Source organism: Falco naumanni, chromosome 6, assembly GCF_017639655.2.
Source record: "Falco naumanni isolate bFalNau1 chromosome 6, bFalNau1.pat, whole genome shotgun sequence".
Lineage (NCBI taxonomy): Eukaryota > Metazoa > Chordata > Aves > Falconiformes > Falconidae > Falco > Falco naumanni.
The window spans coordinates 74,786,564-74,802,186 of record NC_054059.1 but is presented as its reverse complement, the minus strand read 5'-3'; the positions used below and the strand labels follow the sequence as shown (position 1 = coordinate 74,802,186).

General features: G+C 40.2%; 1 protein-coding gene across 1 annotated transcript in view; it reads right to left on the bottom strand.

Annotated features, from left to right (window-relative positions):
• Positions 1–2,730: 2,730 nt before the first annotated feature.
• The window catches only part of NID1 (nidogen 1), a 46,908-nt gene continuing 34,015 nt past the window's right edge, over positions 2,731–15,623 (bottom strand). The window contains exons 16-20 of the mRNA XM_040598487.1: positions 11,013–11,184; positions 8,904–9,061; positions 7,336–7,459; positions 6,068–6,180; positions 2,731–4,550 (exon numbers count right to left, since the gene is read on the bottom strand). Coding sequence (XP_040454421.1) covers positions 4,429–4,550; positions 6,068–6,180; positions 7,336–7,459; positions 8,904–9,061; positions 11,013–11,184 — 689 coding nt within the window. The 3' untranslated portion in view covers positions 2,731–4,428. The remainder of the gene's footprint in view (positions 4,551–6,067; positions 6,181–7,335; positions 7,460–8,903; positions 9,062–11,012; positions 11,185–15,623) is intronic.

Here is a 15,623-nt window from a genome sequence, read left to right as displayed (position 1 = left end):
GGTTTCAGAAAGCCATACTGGATTTTCTCCATGAGGAGAGAGTTCTTTACAGGTTAAAATGTTGGGGGTTTCAAACACCCTTGGATGGAAAGGTAGCTGAACAACCCCATTAAGACATCAGAAAACCAGTACTACTTTCAGTAGATTTCACTTTTTTGCAACTTATTACATCATTTATAAACATCATCAATGGTCTTACCATTAAATATTTTTCTGCGTGCTGGAAAATCTGAATGGAAGCATTTAAGAAAACATCTAACTTACTTCTGTAATAAATCTAAGAGGTATGTCTTTTGTTTAACCATCAAAGCAATTGTTCTCCTTACTTGGGAATCTACTATATTCTGTAGCAAAAAAAGGTGAACTGTAGTTACATTGAATCTATTCTTCAACCAGACACTGACATGCTTACCAGTCCCAGCCTATTATAATAATAAAAAAATGTTAAGAATGAAATAAAACACATCCTATTTTCCATTACCTCTAACCCAAAACACAATGTAAAAACACATATGAAATTTACTTGCTCCTGAGCAAGACTACAGCAGTCAGACAGTAATAAGCAACAGTCAGGATAAGGTAGATAAGTTAGACCATGTCAGCGTGCGAAAACCCTGTGTTATAAAAAGGTGCCATTAACTCTCTAGAATTAGAAGAAGGAAACAGAAAATTCACATTTTTAGCATTCAAAATACTTGTGAACATTTAACTGAAAAAAATATGATAGGCACAGCACAGATACCCTGAAATGGCTAATGCCAAATCTCAAAGGATGTGATTCCTGCCCAGACTGTGATAAAAATAAGGAATCAACACCACAGATCATTTTAGAGGCCAAAGATTTAGCAAGATTCAATGAGAAAGCAAACACGTACAGGAATAAAGAACTCTGGAGTCTCAGGACCTGGAGCACACTCCTACCACCAGGAGCTTAGCTGGCTGTTCAAGGCCAGCTGGTTGCAGAAGGTATGAAGAAAACCTGAAGGATCTTCAACAGAGGCTCATCCTCAAACAGCTCTGTTGGGAGACCTCAATAAGGGCAACCCTGCTCTTCAAGCTGCTTTAGAGCTGAGGCTCTCACCCTGCTCTTTGCCTGAGCTGTGCCACAGCCATACAACCCACTGATCCAGACCCTGGCCAACTTCCCAGCCTGATTGCAGGCCTCGCCACTATGGACTTGCCTGGCAATCACTGATCCTGGCCACTATGTCCAGACCTGATCATGATCCTGACTCAGTTTCCCAACCTGACTTCAGACCTACCCTATCACTGCAGATTTGCTTGGTGGTCTGGCCCCTGGGCTGAACCTGACTACCCTGACCAGCACCATCTGCCTCACCTGGGGTACAGTGGGACTGGTCCCTTCTGGTGAAGCCACTGCTTCTGCTGGCCTCCTTTCCCCGAGCGAACAGCTTTGCCTTTGCTGCAGTCTGACATAGAGTTACAACAGCTGAAGTTAGCAACAAGTATTTGCTGAGACACCCCCCCCCCCCCGCCCCAGTGTTGGAGCTTTTTAAAAGTTCCTCATTTTTAGGGACCGGAATGCTGAAGGTTGCTTTGAAGTTATGCAGACTGCCACATCTACACTGCTGGCCCAGGTCTGCTGACGCTTCCTGTAATCTAGTGCTAGCTACTGTCAAATGTGATAGCAGAGTTAACAGTCACTCAGTCTAAAAACTGGGTCCATGGTAATATTGTTTCTCTCTTTGTCCTACAGGCTACATAGGAGCTCACAAATTAACACCAGAAGTTCTGCTGAGGTATATTTTCCTTAACATCTTTGTCACTGCTCATTAATTAGCACAGGATTAGCAGTTGTCGTAACACACAAAGAGGAATATTGTGTTGGTCCAAACACCAAGCAGGCAATCATCAATTTTGACGGATCATAATAAAAAAAATAAGATCAAAGCATACAGTAAAGAATGAACTAAAGGCCCAGTTCCCTCCAATTCCACACGTAGATCTCAGCACAGATCAACACCAACCTCCTCTTGTAACTTACACGCGCCACTCGTTAGATCCCAGTAGTCCTCCTTGCTGCCCCACTGTCTTGCCCTTCCAATAGCTCACTCAACAGGCACGCTGCTCTCCAGCTGTCCATCTACACTGTTCTCTGGAGCCTTTTGCCATACCCCCTGAGGCACTGACACGATGCAGCCATAAAAGTCGAGGAGTTTAAATCTCAGCATCACCACCTCCAGCAGGCACACTTCACTCGGCTTGCAACTTGCCCTGCGGTCACAGCACACCTGCAGCCACACGCAGAGCCTGCGTGCTGTGGCAGCAGGCAGCAAAGCACCCTGTCACCTAGAAACTCAGCACCAGGGCTTCTTTGAGTAGAGGGATAAATTCTGTCCCTCATTTAATCTAGTCCTTGCCCTATATTTCCACTAATATAGAAGTCTGAAGTATGGTATAACTGAATTATGCTTACTTATGAAAGTTAAACAAGAGTTAACAATCAGTAAAAAACCCCATAAGAATCTGTGTCAAAACAGAGGAAGCTGTACGTCCTTTAAGCACTCCAACATATTTGTTTTGAATAAAAGCATCCCACTGGTTTCAAAATACAAAAGCCTCAACAGCAGTTTTTCCCCTGTAGTGTTGCATCTTAGAAGGTATCATCGCCAGATATGAGAGACGGCTAAACCCCAGAACTCAACAGGAAAAGAGATTTGAGACACCGCATATCACTTCCTTCTGCAGGCATGACTTTTCTATAGAAAATAAAAACCAAAAATTTTTATTGACTGTACTGTAGATACCTGTACAGAGTGTAAACTTTAATATTTCACCAGATACGTGAATAATTCTGGAGAAAGAGTTACCAAGCACCTTCATTTCAACAATTTTTTCATATTTACAGTAAGACATACCTGATTAAGTGTATGAATAAAATGAATTAAAAGTTATAACAAGTTATTTTTAAAAAAAAATCTTTAAAATGTTTATATGCTTTGTTATTTTATGATAAATATACAATTAAAGAGGAAGATGTCACACAGTTAAGACTCAGAATTGACTCTGTTTAAAACTGTTATGTTGTGTCTGAAGAGGGAGTGAGGAAATGGGGATGTTAGCTTACTGCTCTGATCATGACATTGTGACAGGTGCTCTGGCAGAAGCCTCACAAGCCCTGTTCTGTTCCGCTGCTGCAGGCTGGCTTGCAGGTAAGCTTACTGCACAACACAGAGTGTGGAAGCCAAACTTCACTCCCAGATTTGTACTGCTAATTTGACCTAAGAATATGCATTTTGATCTTCCCTCCCCGCTCTGAACTTACTGGTGATGATGAAAATGTCAGCTTTGATTTTCAACACACCTTTCTGCTGTTACTGAACACTGGCACACAAATGGGGCATCACTACCTTTTTTTTCATTTAAGCAGCAAGACACAGGTGACCTTTCAGAAAATCAGATTTTTAACTGCCATGGTTTCTCATTATCTACAAAAAGGCATGGCATGGTTTGCCAAGAAAGATTGCTAGGAGAGAATTCAAAGACCACCTTCAGGCTTATAGAACCAAACACAGAAATATTATTTTAAAAACTCTCGGGAAACAAATGTGACTCTGTGTGTCTTTAAAACCAAACATCTCCAAATGAATCAACATCCATTCTTTGATGAACTATCAACAATTGAGATCTATATCTAAAGTTTGTTTAGTGGATTTTAGGAAACTACTGAAGAATCCACCTCAGACAGAAGAAAAATATCTTAGAATCTAACAAAAACTTCAAATACATCCACTAAGCAGTGATGATTATCTATAAAGGATCACATGAGCTAGGGTGAGAACTACTCTCACAGCACATAGATAGAGTATTTCTGTAATACAAGAGTCAAAAGTTGAGATTCAAGTTTTGGAAGTGGAAGGACTGGTAGTGGGAAGGAATGCAGTTCCACATTAAATCTGTGATATTACTGGGTGTTCCCATACACATCTTTGCATCCTGAGGACCCCCCGGTTGCTTCTCAGCTAGAGATATGGCCCAGCCACGTATATGATGAGCTAAGCATGCCATTATGCAGATAACTGCTGTATACTCAGAGGTACAACCCAGTCTCAGGATCGGAGTCATGCCATCTTCTTTACTCTGTTTGCTATTTGTTACTTAAATTTTGCCAAGAGACACATCCTCCTAGCCCAGCACAGCTGCAACTAAGGCTTCCACATTTACCTTTAAAAGCCAGGAGATAACATTACAAGGAAGAAGATGCAGTTGGACCCAACCTGGGCAGCTCTGTCTTGCTTAACTGCTACAAAACAGTCATTGCCTGTGTGTGTGTCTGCATATACACAGTGTGGCTTTCTGTCAGCAGCACGGAGCACTTATCTTTAAGGCCTGATTGTGTCGATAGGAGTGAATTGTTTACAACATATTTCCAAAAGGTGTCTGCTGCTCTAAAGCTTATCTTAATGCTCAGTTTCTTTCTATACAATCCACTCCAACGGTGTTGTCAGGACAGCGGCAAGAACGGCCTCCTGGGGTAGCCAAGCAGAGGTGAGTACAACCTCCATTATTCACTGTACAGTAGTTATGTCCTGGGAAAGAACAGAGATGTAAAACAGTAAAGATAAATAAAAGCAAAACCTCAATAAAATCCAAAACACATAAAAACAAAAGAACTGCAGATTTCATGACTACACTAGAGGAACAAGCCATAGCAAGATAGAGAGTACAGCAAAACTATGCTTTGGGGACATGAGAGTCATCATATCCCTTGTGTCAGCTTCTGATATTCACCTCAAAGAAAGATCAAGATATCGGGACAGAGCAGAAGCAGCAACATGAAAAACCTGTTCTGTTCCTGAAAAGCCCTTCATAAATTGGCCAAGTGATCACAGACATTAGAATGAAGAGACAGTGAGTGAGGAAATAGAGAAAGTGCAACATGTGGGGACAAAGTCCGAAACGCTACAGCACATCATCCCTGGATACCACCCACTACAAAAACAAGGAGGAATGGGCCATGAAAACAAAAAAATAGGGTGGGTGGGGAGGAGCGCATTAATATGGAAGGGTACAATGAAAGAGAAGGTAGTGCCAGAAGCAGTGGATCTGAGAAGAAAGGCATCTGTCCCAGAAAAAGAAAAATACTTGAAACAAACATACAATGAGAAAGAAATGACACCAAGGTTCTGAATGTCATAAACATAAGCACACAGAGCAGACAGTGTTCTTTTGTTTTGCATTGACTGCCAAAATGGAACTGTGAATTAACTAGTAACAACAATGTAACTGATTTCTTAATTATGACACTACATGCATTTTTAAGCTTTGAACCAAGATTTCAATTAAATTAAATTAAATTATGTTTTTTACTATATATGTTGAATAATTTGAAGAGAAACTATCTTAGGAGTCTTTTAAGACTAAAGTAAAAAATGCAATTCCTATAATTCCAGTCATGTTGTAATAATAATAAAAAAGTGAACTCTTCTCCTAAGAACAACATAACTGAGCTGTGATATTGCTTCCCAAGGAACAAATTGTTTTTTCAAGGGTATCAACTTCCTGTCTTCTAAGCTTCACAAGGGGCTTTTCAATAACGTATCTGAAAAACTTAATATTCCACTGAGCAGAAAGACCAGCCCAGCTACTCTACCACCTGCTGTCTTCTGAACATTCCCTTCTTAAAAACATTGGATCTCATTAAAGACATCTGGAAGACCATGGTATTTCTGTAGTTTAAACTTAAAAATACGGAAATAAAGCCTTAGCCATGAATATAGCATTCAGTTTAGACAATGACAACATAGCAGCTTCTGCCGTGTCAGATCCTCATCTTGATCATACACTTGCCCTTTCATGAAGGACAGAACAGGCTCCTTCTTCCCTCTCTATTCTGGTTTCACACGGCAACCGTAAAAACTGCTTTTATGAAAATAAAAAAATGTAGGTGGCTTTTAGTTTCTAGGTAAACAGAAATCTAAGCACTAACCAGTTATTTACTAACTTCCTAGATCAGTTGGCAGCCTGTCGATGGGAGCTGTTACTAAGTTCATTTATATGCTAAGGCATCGCACAGCTGTAAAAACTTGAGAATCAGCTGGATTACCTCCTGGGCACTGAGCAAAGGCTGTAGTGATTCCATAGAGACGGGAGCGCTTGTGAGGCTGGAAGTTATCCTTTTCTATTGAAATTGTGCGATCCACTGCTACAACAGCATCCCTGCCATATACAGAAGAGAATATATAGAAGTGAGATAAAGGTGGAAGTACAGAGGAAAACAAAACAAAACACATACACACAAAAAAGGAGGAGGGGGAAGAAATCTCAAGTTGGTTTTTTTTGTTACAATTAGGAAGTGATGCCAGAAGCAAAATCCTCATTTTTCCCGGACAACTCAAAATACATCATAAACTTCATTCCAGGCAGCTAAGAAATTTAGCAGGGAGATACCTTTCTAATTTTGAAGGTACTTCTGACACAGAACAATGTGCCTCTACAGGAAAGGTTCTATTAGTAGTATTGACACATTTTCCATATTCTGCCCCTCCGACATTTTCTGCCGTATAGCTGACATTGCAGCTATTATGCATAATGATTATGGACAATATTGTATTTCAGGTGAAGCCTTATACCCAGAAAGAACACCAGCTAGTCATAAGCAATCTTTTCTTCCTAAACATAAAAGGGCAGTCAGCTGACAGACGTATAACACACTGTTTCCCATTTATACAAGCCTATTCCAGAACAGCATTTCCCAGCTGTGAGGTTCTAGCTTGGAAATCCTTACACACATTAATAGCTCTTCCTGCTGCAATTGATGGAGTCATTTGCATAAGAGTTTGCAGACAGAGCTCACACAACAACTTACATCAAGGTGCATGGACTGGATTCTTTTTTTACTGGAAAATATAGTAAACTCTAAAGTCTTGATCATATGTCAACGTTTTAGATCATTTGCAACAAAGAAAGTGTCATCAAGACAGTAAAAATGTTTTTTTCTTATTTCTGGTAAAACACAGAGACAATACAGGGCATAGAAAGCCATGAGTGATAAATTTCTGCCCTTTACAATGCAGCAAGTACAGCCATAAGGGAAATGTGTTAGCTCCCACTCCTTTCCCAAAGACATTCAGTGTTAAGAGCATTTTCTTAGAGGACAAATCACTATGCTGAAAATGAAAATTCAGTTAACTGGCAACATCAGTAGGTCAGCTCTACAGATGCACTCCACCCTGCATCAGCTACTGCCAGAAAAGCAACAAAACAGGAATGTGTGAGAGGGATCAGACATGAGAAATGCAGTATATACTTCAGTTTCTACCAGGAAGAAGAAAAGATTAAAACACTCCATAATTTCTTTAGCAGATAACATACCTTCTCCAGTCTGTGTAGTATAAATTCTTCCCATAGCTTGTAACACTAAAAGGATACTGAATTCCTTCAACAATCTTTCGTCGACCAAGCTGATTAGGGTTCATGCATTCCAGCCTCTTGGTACCTGGGTGTAGTGAAACAATTAAGCCTTTGAACCAGAGCAAGAGAGCTCTCTTGAAGGATGAAGGACAACCGTAAGCATGCAAGCACGAAAAGAGTAAACTTCCTGGAAATCTTTCAGTATGCTGCTTAGCCAAAGCCCTTCTTCATGTCACATCTCTGCATGTGCCAAAGACTGGACGGAAAAGTACTTTGGTACTAATGCTAATCAGCACACCATCTAACTTACAGGAACACAGATGTCCAGTGCAGCCATGGCCATTCCTCACAAGCTGAGGTTCCTGCTACAAATATCAGCACCCTCAGGCTAGTGTGGAAGCTGACAGGTCTCCTCCATCCTGGAGGGACACTTCAGCCTTCCACCTCCTCTGGAAGGCATTTTTGCAAAGTTAGTTTGGTGAGCATATTCCCAAAATGCTTGCTGGGTTGGGCCATGAAGGCAAGACTGCTGGAAGAACATCTAACTTGTAGAATGCTAACAGGGTGTAAAAGGTCTAGCTCTAGCTGCAAAGCTACTACACGTTGGGCACACTGCTAGTGAATGTAAACACTTGCAGGTTTCTCTGAAGTAGTGGGTTTCAAAATTAAGGAAAAAGGAAAAGAGACAAATGTGAGAACAAGAGACGAATAGAGAAAAAAATAAGAGGATAGCACAAGGAGATATATCTGAAGCCTGGAGAAAGTGTCTTACAGTGGAAAAGAGAGCTTGATCTTTTTAGTTTATCAAAAACTTGAAAGGTGACTTGAAGTGTAAAAGCACCTTCACAGGAAGAGGTGTCTGGCAGAGTCTAGAGAGAAAGACAGTTAAGACACACACACAAAAAAAGTTTAAATGAGAATTAAAAGCACACTTTTTTTTTTTTCTTTTTCTTTTTTCTTCCACCCTCTGCCAAACTAACAATGGATCGAATAGCAGAATCTTCATCTCTTGATCTTTAAATCTACTATGAATTGCTTTTTCAAGACTTGCTTCAGTCAAATTAAGCTGGACTTTCCCTAAGGTTACAGGTCTTATAACAATAGTGCCAGGATGACATTCTGTGGGCCAGATTAGACAGAGCTGTGGTTTTTTTCTGGTCTCTCACTTTTTTCTTCTACAAGAAGAAATTCTTCTACAAGAAAACTCACAATTTCTTCTACAAAGGACTAAGCACTACCTGAAGGATAGCCACATAGAAGACACACAGACATAAACCTGTTGCATCCCTAGAAATTTTTGTGATCAGAATAGATATCTTTCAGCTTGCACACAGCCTCATGTGAATGCTATAGCAGTAGTAACAATGAATAAATTGAGAGATTGTTAAAGCAAAAAAGAAAAGCATGAAATCTAAGATGAAGCCCAAAGAGTTATAAAAATTAATTGGCTGTGCATAATTTCAGGATTGAACATACTTATTCTATCTATTAATCTACTATAATGAAGAAAGATTTTAGGACCTCTTTACCTGCATCTACCCAGCACAACATTGAGGAATAAGGATCAAATGTCAGCCCATTTGGTAACCCGAGATCATCTTTAACAAGAATTCTTCTGTTTGTGCCATCCATGTATGAGGTTTCAATTTTAGGAGCTTCTCTGTTCCAGTCAGTCCAGTACAAGTTTCTTAAGAGAAAGAAAAAGGCAAGAATTAAAATAGTGACTGATCTCAAAGGATCGTTTTAATTAAGAAAAATGCTAAGGACACAAAAGTAACACACACACCCCTGCCAAATCATTGAAATAAATAAAAAAGGCTGCATTGCACTTCAATATAGAAACACTGAAAGTACAATAAAGATGTAGCAAATGCTATACTTCCATTAAAAACAAAAAGAGCAAGCACACATGAGAAGAAATGCTTTCTCTACATCGTTTAGGTTATGTGCAAGATGCCAGGCAAAGAGACCTTTATTTCAGCATTCTGAGGACCATTCAAAATGTCTACAGCTCTCCTCCTCACTACTCATCATGTCTGCTCAGGCTAAGCAGCAGTAGCATTTGACGTACGTTTGTGAGATTCATTCAAAATTGTGTTTTTCTTTTCAGTGTACCACGTAAGCAACATATAACAGAATCAGAGTAGTTTATGGTCAAGGGAGAACCCTTGATTCACTGTCGCTTTATTATTAATGGCCATTCGTTAGCGGTAGTTTCTCTTGGATTCATTTTCTGTGGCTGAGAGTTTACATGGCTCTTCAAAAGGCAAGCACCTTTGTTGTTTACTCCTTAACACACACACACAATCTACTTGGAGACACAAGTCTGTGCTGCTTGACCTGAACCCAGAGGCCTACTCCATCAGCGGGGTTCTGCATGGAACAGAGGTCTCTCCTCAGTCTGGTTACACCTGTGCCTCTCCCATTCTCTCACACCACGAAGCACATTTGGTTTTCCTTATTATGCTGTAACTTGATGCGCATCCATCCATGTGTTTTCAGCCCACTATTATGTGACTGTTACATAAAAGTTCATTTTACATTAAAGGAATTAGAGAAGTCAATACCATTACTTTTTCATTTGATTTTGTATCACTTAAATTGTCATGGATCACGTGCATTCTTTCTCAGTACAAACCTTACCTGCAAACATCTGGCATGAGGATGCATCTTCCAAAAAACTCCCTAAGCAAGACAGTACTTCTGTTCATAAATTAATTCTCCCTAACAGCATTCCAAATGCCTATTATATCAATTATATCTAGAGGTTCCCAGCAATTCAAGACTGAAAAGAAAGCCTCTCTGCTTCTGAGTATTTTGACTGAAATGTCTTTCCTCAGCAATAGCCACGCTACAGAAAGTTGCACCAGGACAAAAGCAGGCAAGTTCAGACATTAATCAATAGCCATGAGGTACTACCATGGACTCCGTAGTAGTTTTAATTTTCCCTGTATTTCTTCCAGTATTCAGAGAGGAAAAATGTCAACAGATCAAAGGCTACATAAAAGTATATATACACTTTCATTTTTGCAGGCTGGAACCATAACTTGAAAGCATGTACACTTTTCTACTGACACTCTGCTAGGCTATTTCTGTGACTGCAGCTTACAAGCTCAATTTTTTAAAGTAGGTAGTTAGCTGCATCTTCAAATAGAAGCCTAATAGGACCTTCTCAGGCAACTGAATGAAGTGAAAATGATGACAGAAGACACACCATGGGAGTTGTCAAAGAAGGCAACGCTGTACAGGAGGAAGGGCTGTCATGATGGAAACGAAAATGTAAGATTGCTTACTCTAGTATTTTAGATCAGTAATCTTGTAAAAAAAAAAAAAGCTTTTTTTAGGTAAAGGCAATGCTTGTCATCCTGCAAACAAACTGAAAGTAAGGTAAAAATAAGTATTTGACAAGCCTCTCCACAAAATATCACAGTATTATCTAGCGAGCATTTTAGAAATCTTATTTCCAGCATACCATTCAGACACAAGTAGATTGTTTCATTTGTGTTTGTTGGTTTAGGAACAGGTAGTCCTATTATTGTCTACAGCCAGCCTAAAAACATGGCCTCGGTGCATACGGTCGTGTTAAATAAATAAACAGAAACAAGCTTTGTACATATGTCTTGACAACATATCCATACCCTCTCACAGGATCTGCAACGATTGCTCTGGGGTTTACCAGGCCAGTGTCAAAAAGGATGCGACGCTGGCGCCCATCCAGCCTAGCCACTTCTATTCTATCCAGTTGAGAGTCAGTCCAGAAGATGTTGCGACCTAGATGATCTACAGCTATCCCTTCAGGGCTTCCCAAGTCTGCAAGAGAACAGAAAAAAAACACGTGCCTAGGAGTTATGTTTAATCCCAATACACAATGTCAGCCTCATAAGCATAACTCTTAACTGAGATAAGTTTTCTTCAGTTTTCTGGCTGTGCTCCAACAAAAGCTACTTCATGTCAGCTGGAAGAGGAATACACATTTTGCCTTATAAAGTTTAAATACACAAAACTTTCATAAATACATAGAAAGACAAATTCTGTGAGGAGCCAACCTATCATGCATGTAAACTTTCCCTGGGGAGAAGACACAGAAAAAAAGAGTAGCAGAGAAATAAACAGTAGAGATTATCAGAAACTTATTCTACCCTCCTTACCAGGCCAAGATCTAGAATAGATTTAGTAATTCTCAATATTGCCCTTTCTTTGTGCTGGCATATGTGCCACCCCTCTAAAAAAACTGGATTTATGCCAATTTTAGCCAATGCAATACTTAAAGATAATCAAGCTCCAAAGCACTAGAGATAACGATATTAGCTAACTGATGGAATTCAGATCCAGTTCTTTGTTTTTGCAGAGCAATCCTTTTTGGAACTTGTTTTAGTACTGTATGTGCACAGTTTCTTGGACAGTTACTTGTTCCAACAGCAACAGGAAATAGCACATAATGACCTTACTGCTTTAGCATTAGTAAGTTCCAACTCAAGGATGCAGAATAAATATATAGCACTCCAACATTTAATTCAGCCACTGTAAAAAAACCTGCTCTATACTTTTCAAAGTTCGTACATCCATCCAGAAAGAGCAGGCAGGCTGTGTGGGATGTCACAAAGCCAAAGACAGGTACAAATCAGTTTTAGTCCAATTTCAGTTCCAAAAGAAAAGATTGTACATAGTCACTCCCCAAAAGACGTGAAGTGACCCTTCATACAAGCCAGCTGTTGAAAAAAACACCTCTCAAATGCAGATGCACAGGTCATGTAAATATCCAGGAATGACAGAACATGGCCCATAAGCCTTCTATTAATTCACAAGTTTATTTACTGACAGCCATTAAATAAACATTATGTGACACAAACAACCCTTCTGGAGAAAAACCATATGGTCCAGAACAGTGCGTAAAGCTGTCTAAAATTTGCTACTGTGACTTTGCTATGAGTAATAGTTGCATAACAGCTTAAATACCTCTGCTCTTTCACACAGGTGGATTACACTTGCCACACTCAACCTGGACACATGACATTCTGGATGTATATTCATTGCTGAAGAGAACAAATAAGATGTATGTCACTGCTTCTGACTCACAGCTCATACATGGCGGGGGCCAAGAAATGAAATGTTACCTTCTTGTTCCTCCCAAGAGCACTTGGGTGTACTTTAACTTAGTTACACTGACTTCACGTTACTACTTGTATTTCTCCAAATCCTTCTGCAGAGCTAAACCTGTCATCTGCAAGAAACCACCTGACATATACTTCAGACCCTCAAATGTTCCTAATTCTTTCCTTGCTAATGACAGAGGCTGCTGAGAGGGGACATGTTTTGAGGTGATGGTGGTGACAATCCCCAGCCTCTAGAATCAGAAGATCACTGACTAAATGGTGGTAGAGGAGCTCCCAGCCTGTTTTAGGAAACAGAAGGCGGCAGCAGATCTTATGCCTGCTACCTTCTGCTGTTCTGTTCTGATTCCCAGAATCCGCTGTTCCCTGACTAGTTTCCTTGCTTCAGTTCCCTTGTACCAGTTATACACCAGGAGATTTAAAGAAGTCTAAAGTAAATGTTTTTCCTGTCCGGTTGACAGTGAGGCATAAAAAACTATCCCCCATGGAGGGATAAGGAAATATATAGGCTTCATGCATCACCGGTCTTTCCAGAAGCACGAACATCTTCCTGCTGTATTGTCACCAGGCCTGATACAGTCACGGGCTCTGTCCCTGGGGACAGGCTTGCACAGGCATGTGCGGCTGATAGGACTTAAGCAACTACAACAAAGAGGAAAGCTTTCCTTCCTGACCTGCCTCCACAGCTGCAGAACTCAGAAAGCCTCCACAGGCTATACAGCTGCAGGGATAGATGAGAACTGGATGGGGCTCCACAATAAAACGTGTTTCTGCAAAGCAATGCAACTTGGATCACAAGAGCTTCAACAAACAAAAAAAAGTAGTGCATTCCACAAAAATACATGTGAACTGAAGAAAGCAGCTGCAGCTCACAGGAGGAAAAAGGCAAAGATCAAATTAGAACAAAGAATTCTCATGAGTCTTCTGGGAAGAAGGCATATTCCTATCTCCTGAAATTGTAAAGTTTCTGTTTTGACCAAAAGAGAAGACATCCATTCAAATACTGAATATTCAACCTTATTTTGTTCTGACTCCTATTGAACAGCCTGTTAACATACAGAAAGTAAAGCGCGTCTCTTCAGGAATGGCATTCACTTCCTACGCAAACAAAAACAGAAATCATGAGATGTCTTTAAACAATCAATGTTTTTTGTAGCAGATTAAAACCATGAGGTTTCCCCGCGGCATTGAAGCATCTTGAATTATCTGAAATAATCAAATCTAGTTGAAAGCCTTCACAAATATTTGAAAAACATTTTATATGTTGCAAGAATTTTAATGCATGCACATACATTCTCATTAGACAGATTAATCCATATCCATATAAGATTTTTAGCAATGGTAATTTCCATCATTTTGTAAAATGCAGAATCTGAGGAAATACTTTAATAGTCCCCACAGAATTTGTAGTTATACAGGCACATGCTTGCACTATAGGTTGAGTCCCTTTCAGACTAAATATCTTGGGATGAAAAAGAAGTCTTGCAAATATCTCAGCCATCAAGTTGTAGAGAAATATGAAGCTCCCTAACTGCTGGAATGGTATGGGATGGCCTTAAGCTCTCCCTTTTCCCTTCCCAGGACAACAGCAGGATTCAAGCTGCCCCCATCTCTCCACTGCTCCTAACAGAAAATCCCAGAAAATTGGCTATTCTGAAGCACAAGCTGCAGGTAGAGAAATTCAAGACATCCAACGAAAACTAAAGCAAATTTAATGTAGAGTTCTAAAACCAGTTGATCATTTTGCTAAAATAATTTCCTAAATTTTTGTGACGATAGCTGTAAAGGTTCCAAAGCAAAAGCAACCTCCTCCAGTATCTTGACTTCACAGGTTTTCTAGGCACTAGAATTCAAAGTATTGAATTCTATGCAGTATGACACTAGTATTCAAAGAGTGCCTCCAACTATTTTTAATGCCCTCTTACCACTCACTTTGTTTTCCAAACCTGTCCTTTCCCCTAACCATTTCCATTTAAAAAAGGTTTTCATATTTAAGATGCATGGGCTTACACTGATGCTTCTAATTAAAATGAACATGGACCACAGTGAGCAGCAGTCTTGGGGTAAAAGAATATAAAAGCAGGACATAATTTGTAAAAGCAGTAACCCCACAATACCCTCTAGTTCAATTTTCAAATCCTTGAGCAACTCCAAGGGTGAAAGTTGAACAAGGAGGCTTTACTCACTTTTATTTTACAGCTTCAGTGGGAAGCACGGGAAGTCACAGCTGAAACAGTTTCTAACCACCTTTCAGCTGTTTGGTCCCCAAGCCCAGGCACAGAGAGCAGAGGTTCTCCTCTTCAACCTCCTTGCTCCCCAGTCTTTTCTCAGCAGTGGGCAGCTGACAGGCAGAGAATAGTAGAGAAAAAAACTGCGTGTAACAAAATCTCAGCTAGCCAGCACCTACCCTGCTTGCTAGAATATAAAAAAAAAAAAGTAGTGACATCCACAGATGATATTCCATATGAACATATAAATGTAACTCTTTAGTTGGCTTTAGTTTTGCTTGTGTTCAATACCCATTCAACACTAAACTGATAATCCATCATCCCCTTTTCAGATCATAAATACATTGAACAATGATGGATCTACTCCAGCACGTGACCTAGGTTTCAATGATAACCTTCCTTCATGTATTTATATCTTGTAGCCACTGCATCATTGTAAGCATGAATAATGTCTATCTATAATAGTCTGAGCTCAACCTACTTATGTGTTCCATTCCTCACGTCCAGGGACACAGGACCTTTACAGGAAGGATGCTGGACCCCCCTTTCTGACCAGTATGGCTGACAAGATGTGACTATGAAAGAGTTGGGCTACACAGAGGCTGCCAGGCTGGGCACAACAGCACAGCCAGTCCTCAACACAGGAAAGCAAGGTCTTGAGTGCACTTTAAAAATCTGGGATGACGTGACCTGAGAGCATTAGCCATGCTGCCCCACTACAGCAGCAGCCCTAAGGATGTCACCACAGGTAGAGAGCAGTAAAGGCCTCAAGTCTACATCAAGGTTCTTCACCAGAAGTGACAAAGCATCCAAAGGAGGTTTTTTTTCCTTTGTTAAACACAGCAAGAACATAAGCACAGACTAGGACTGTAACTGGGTACAGACCGCCTCTAAACATTCCTGTGAGGAG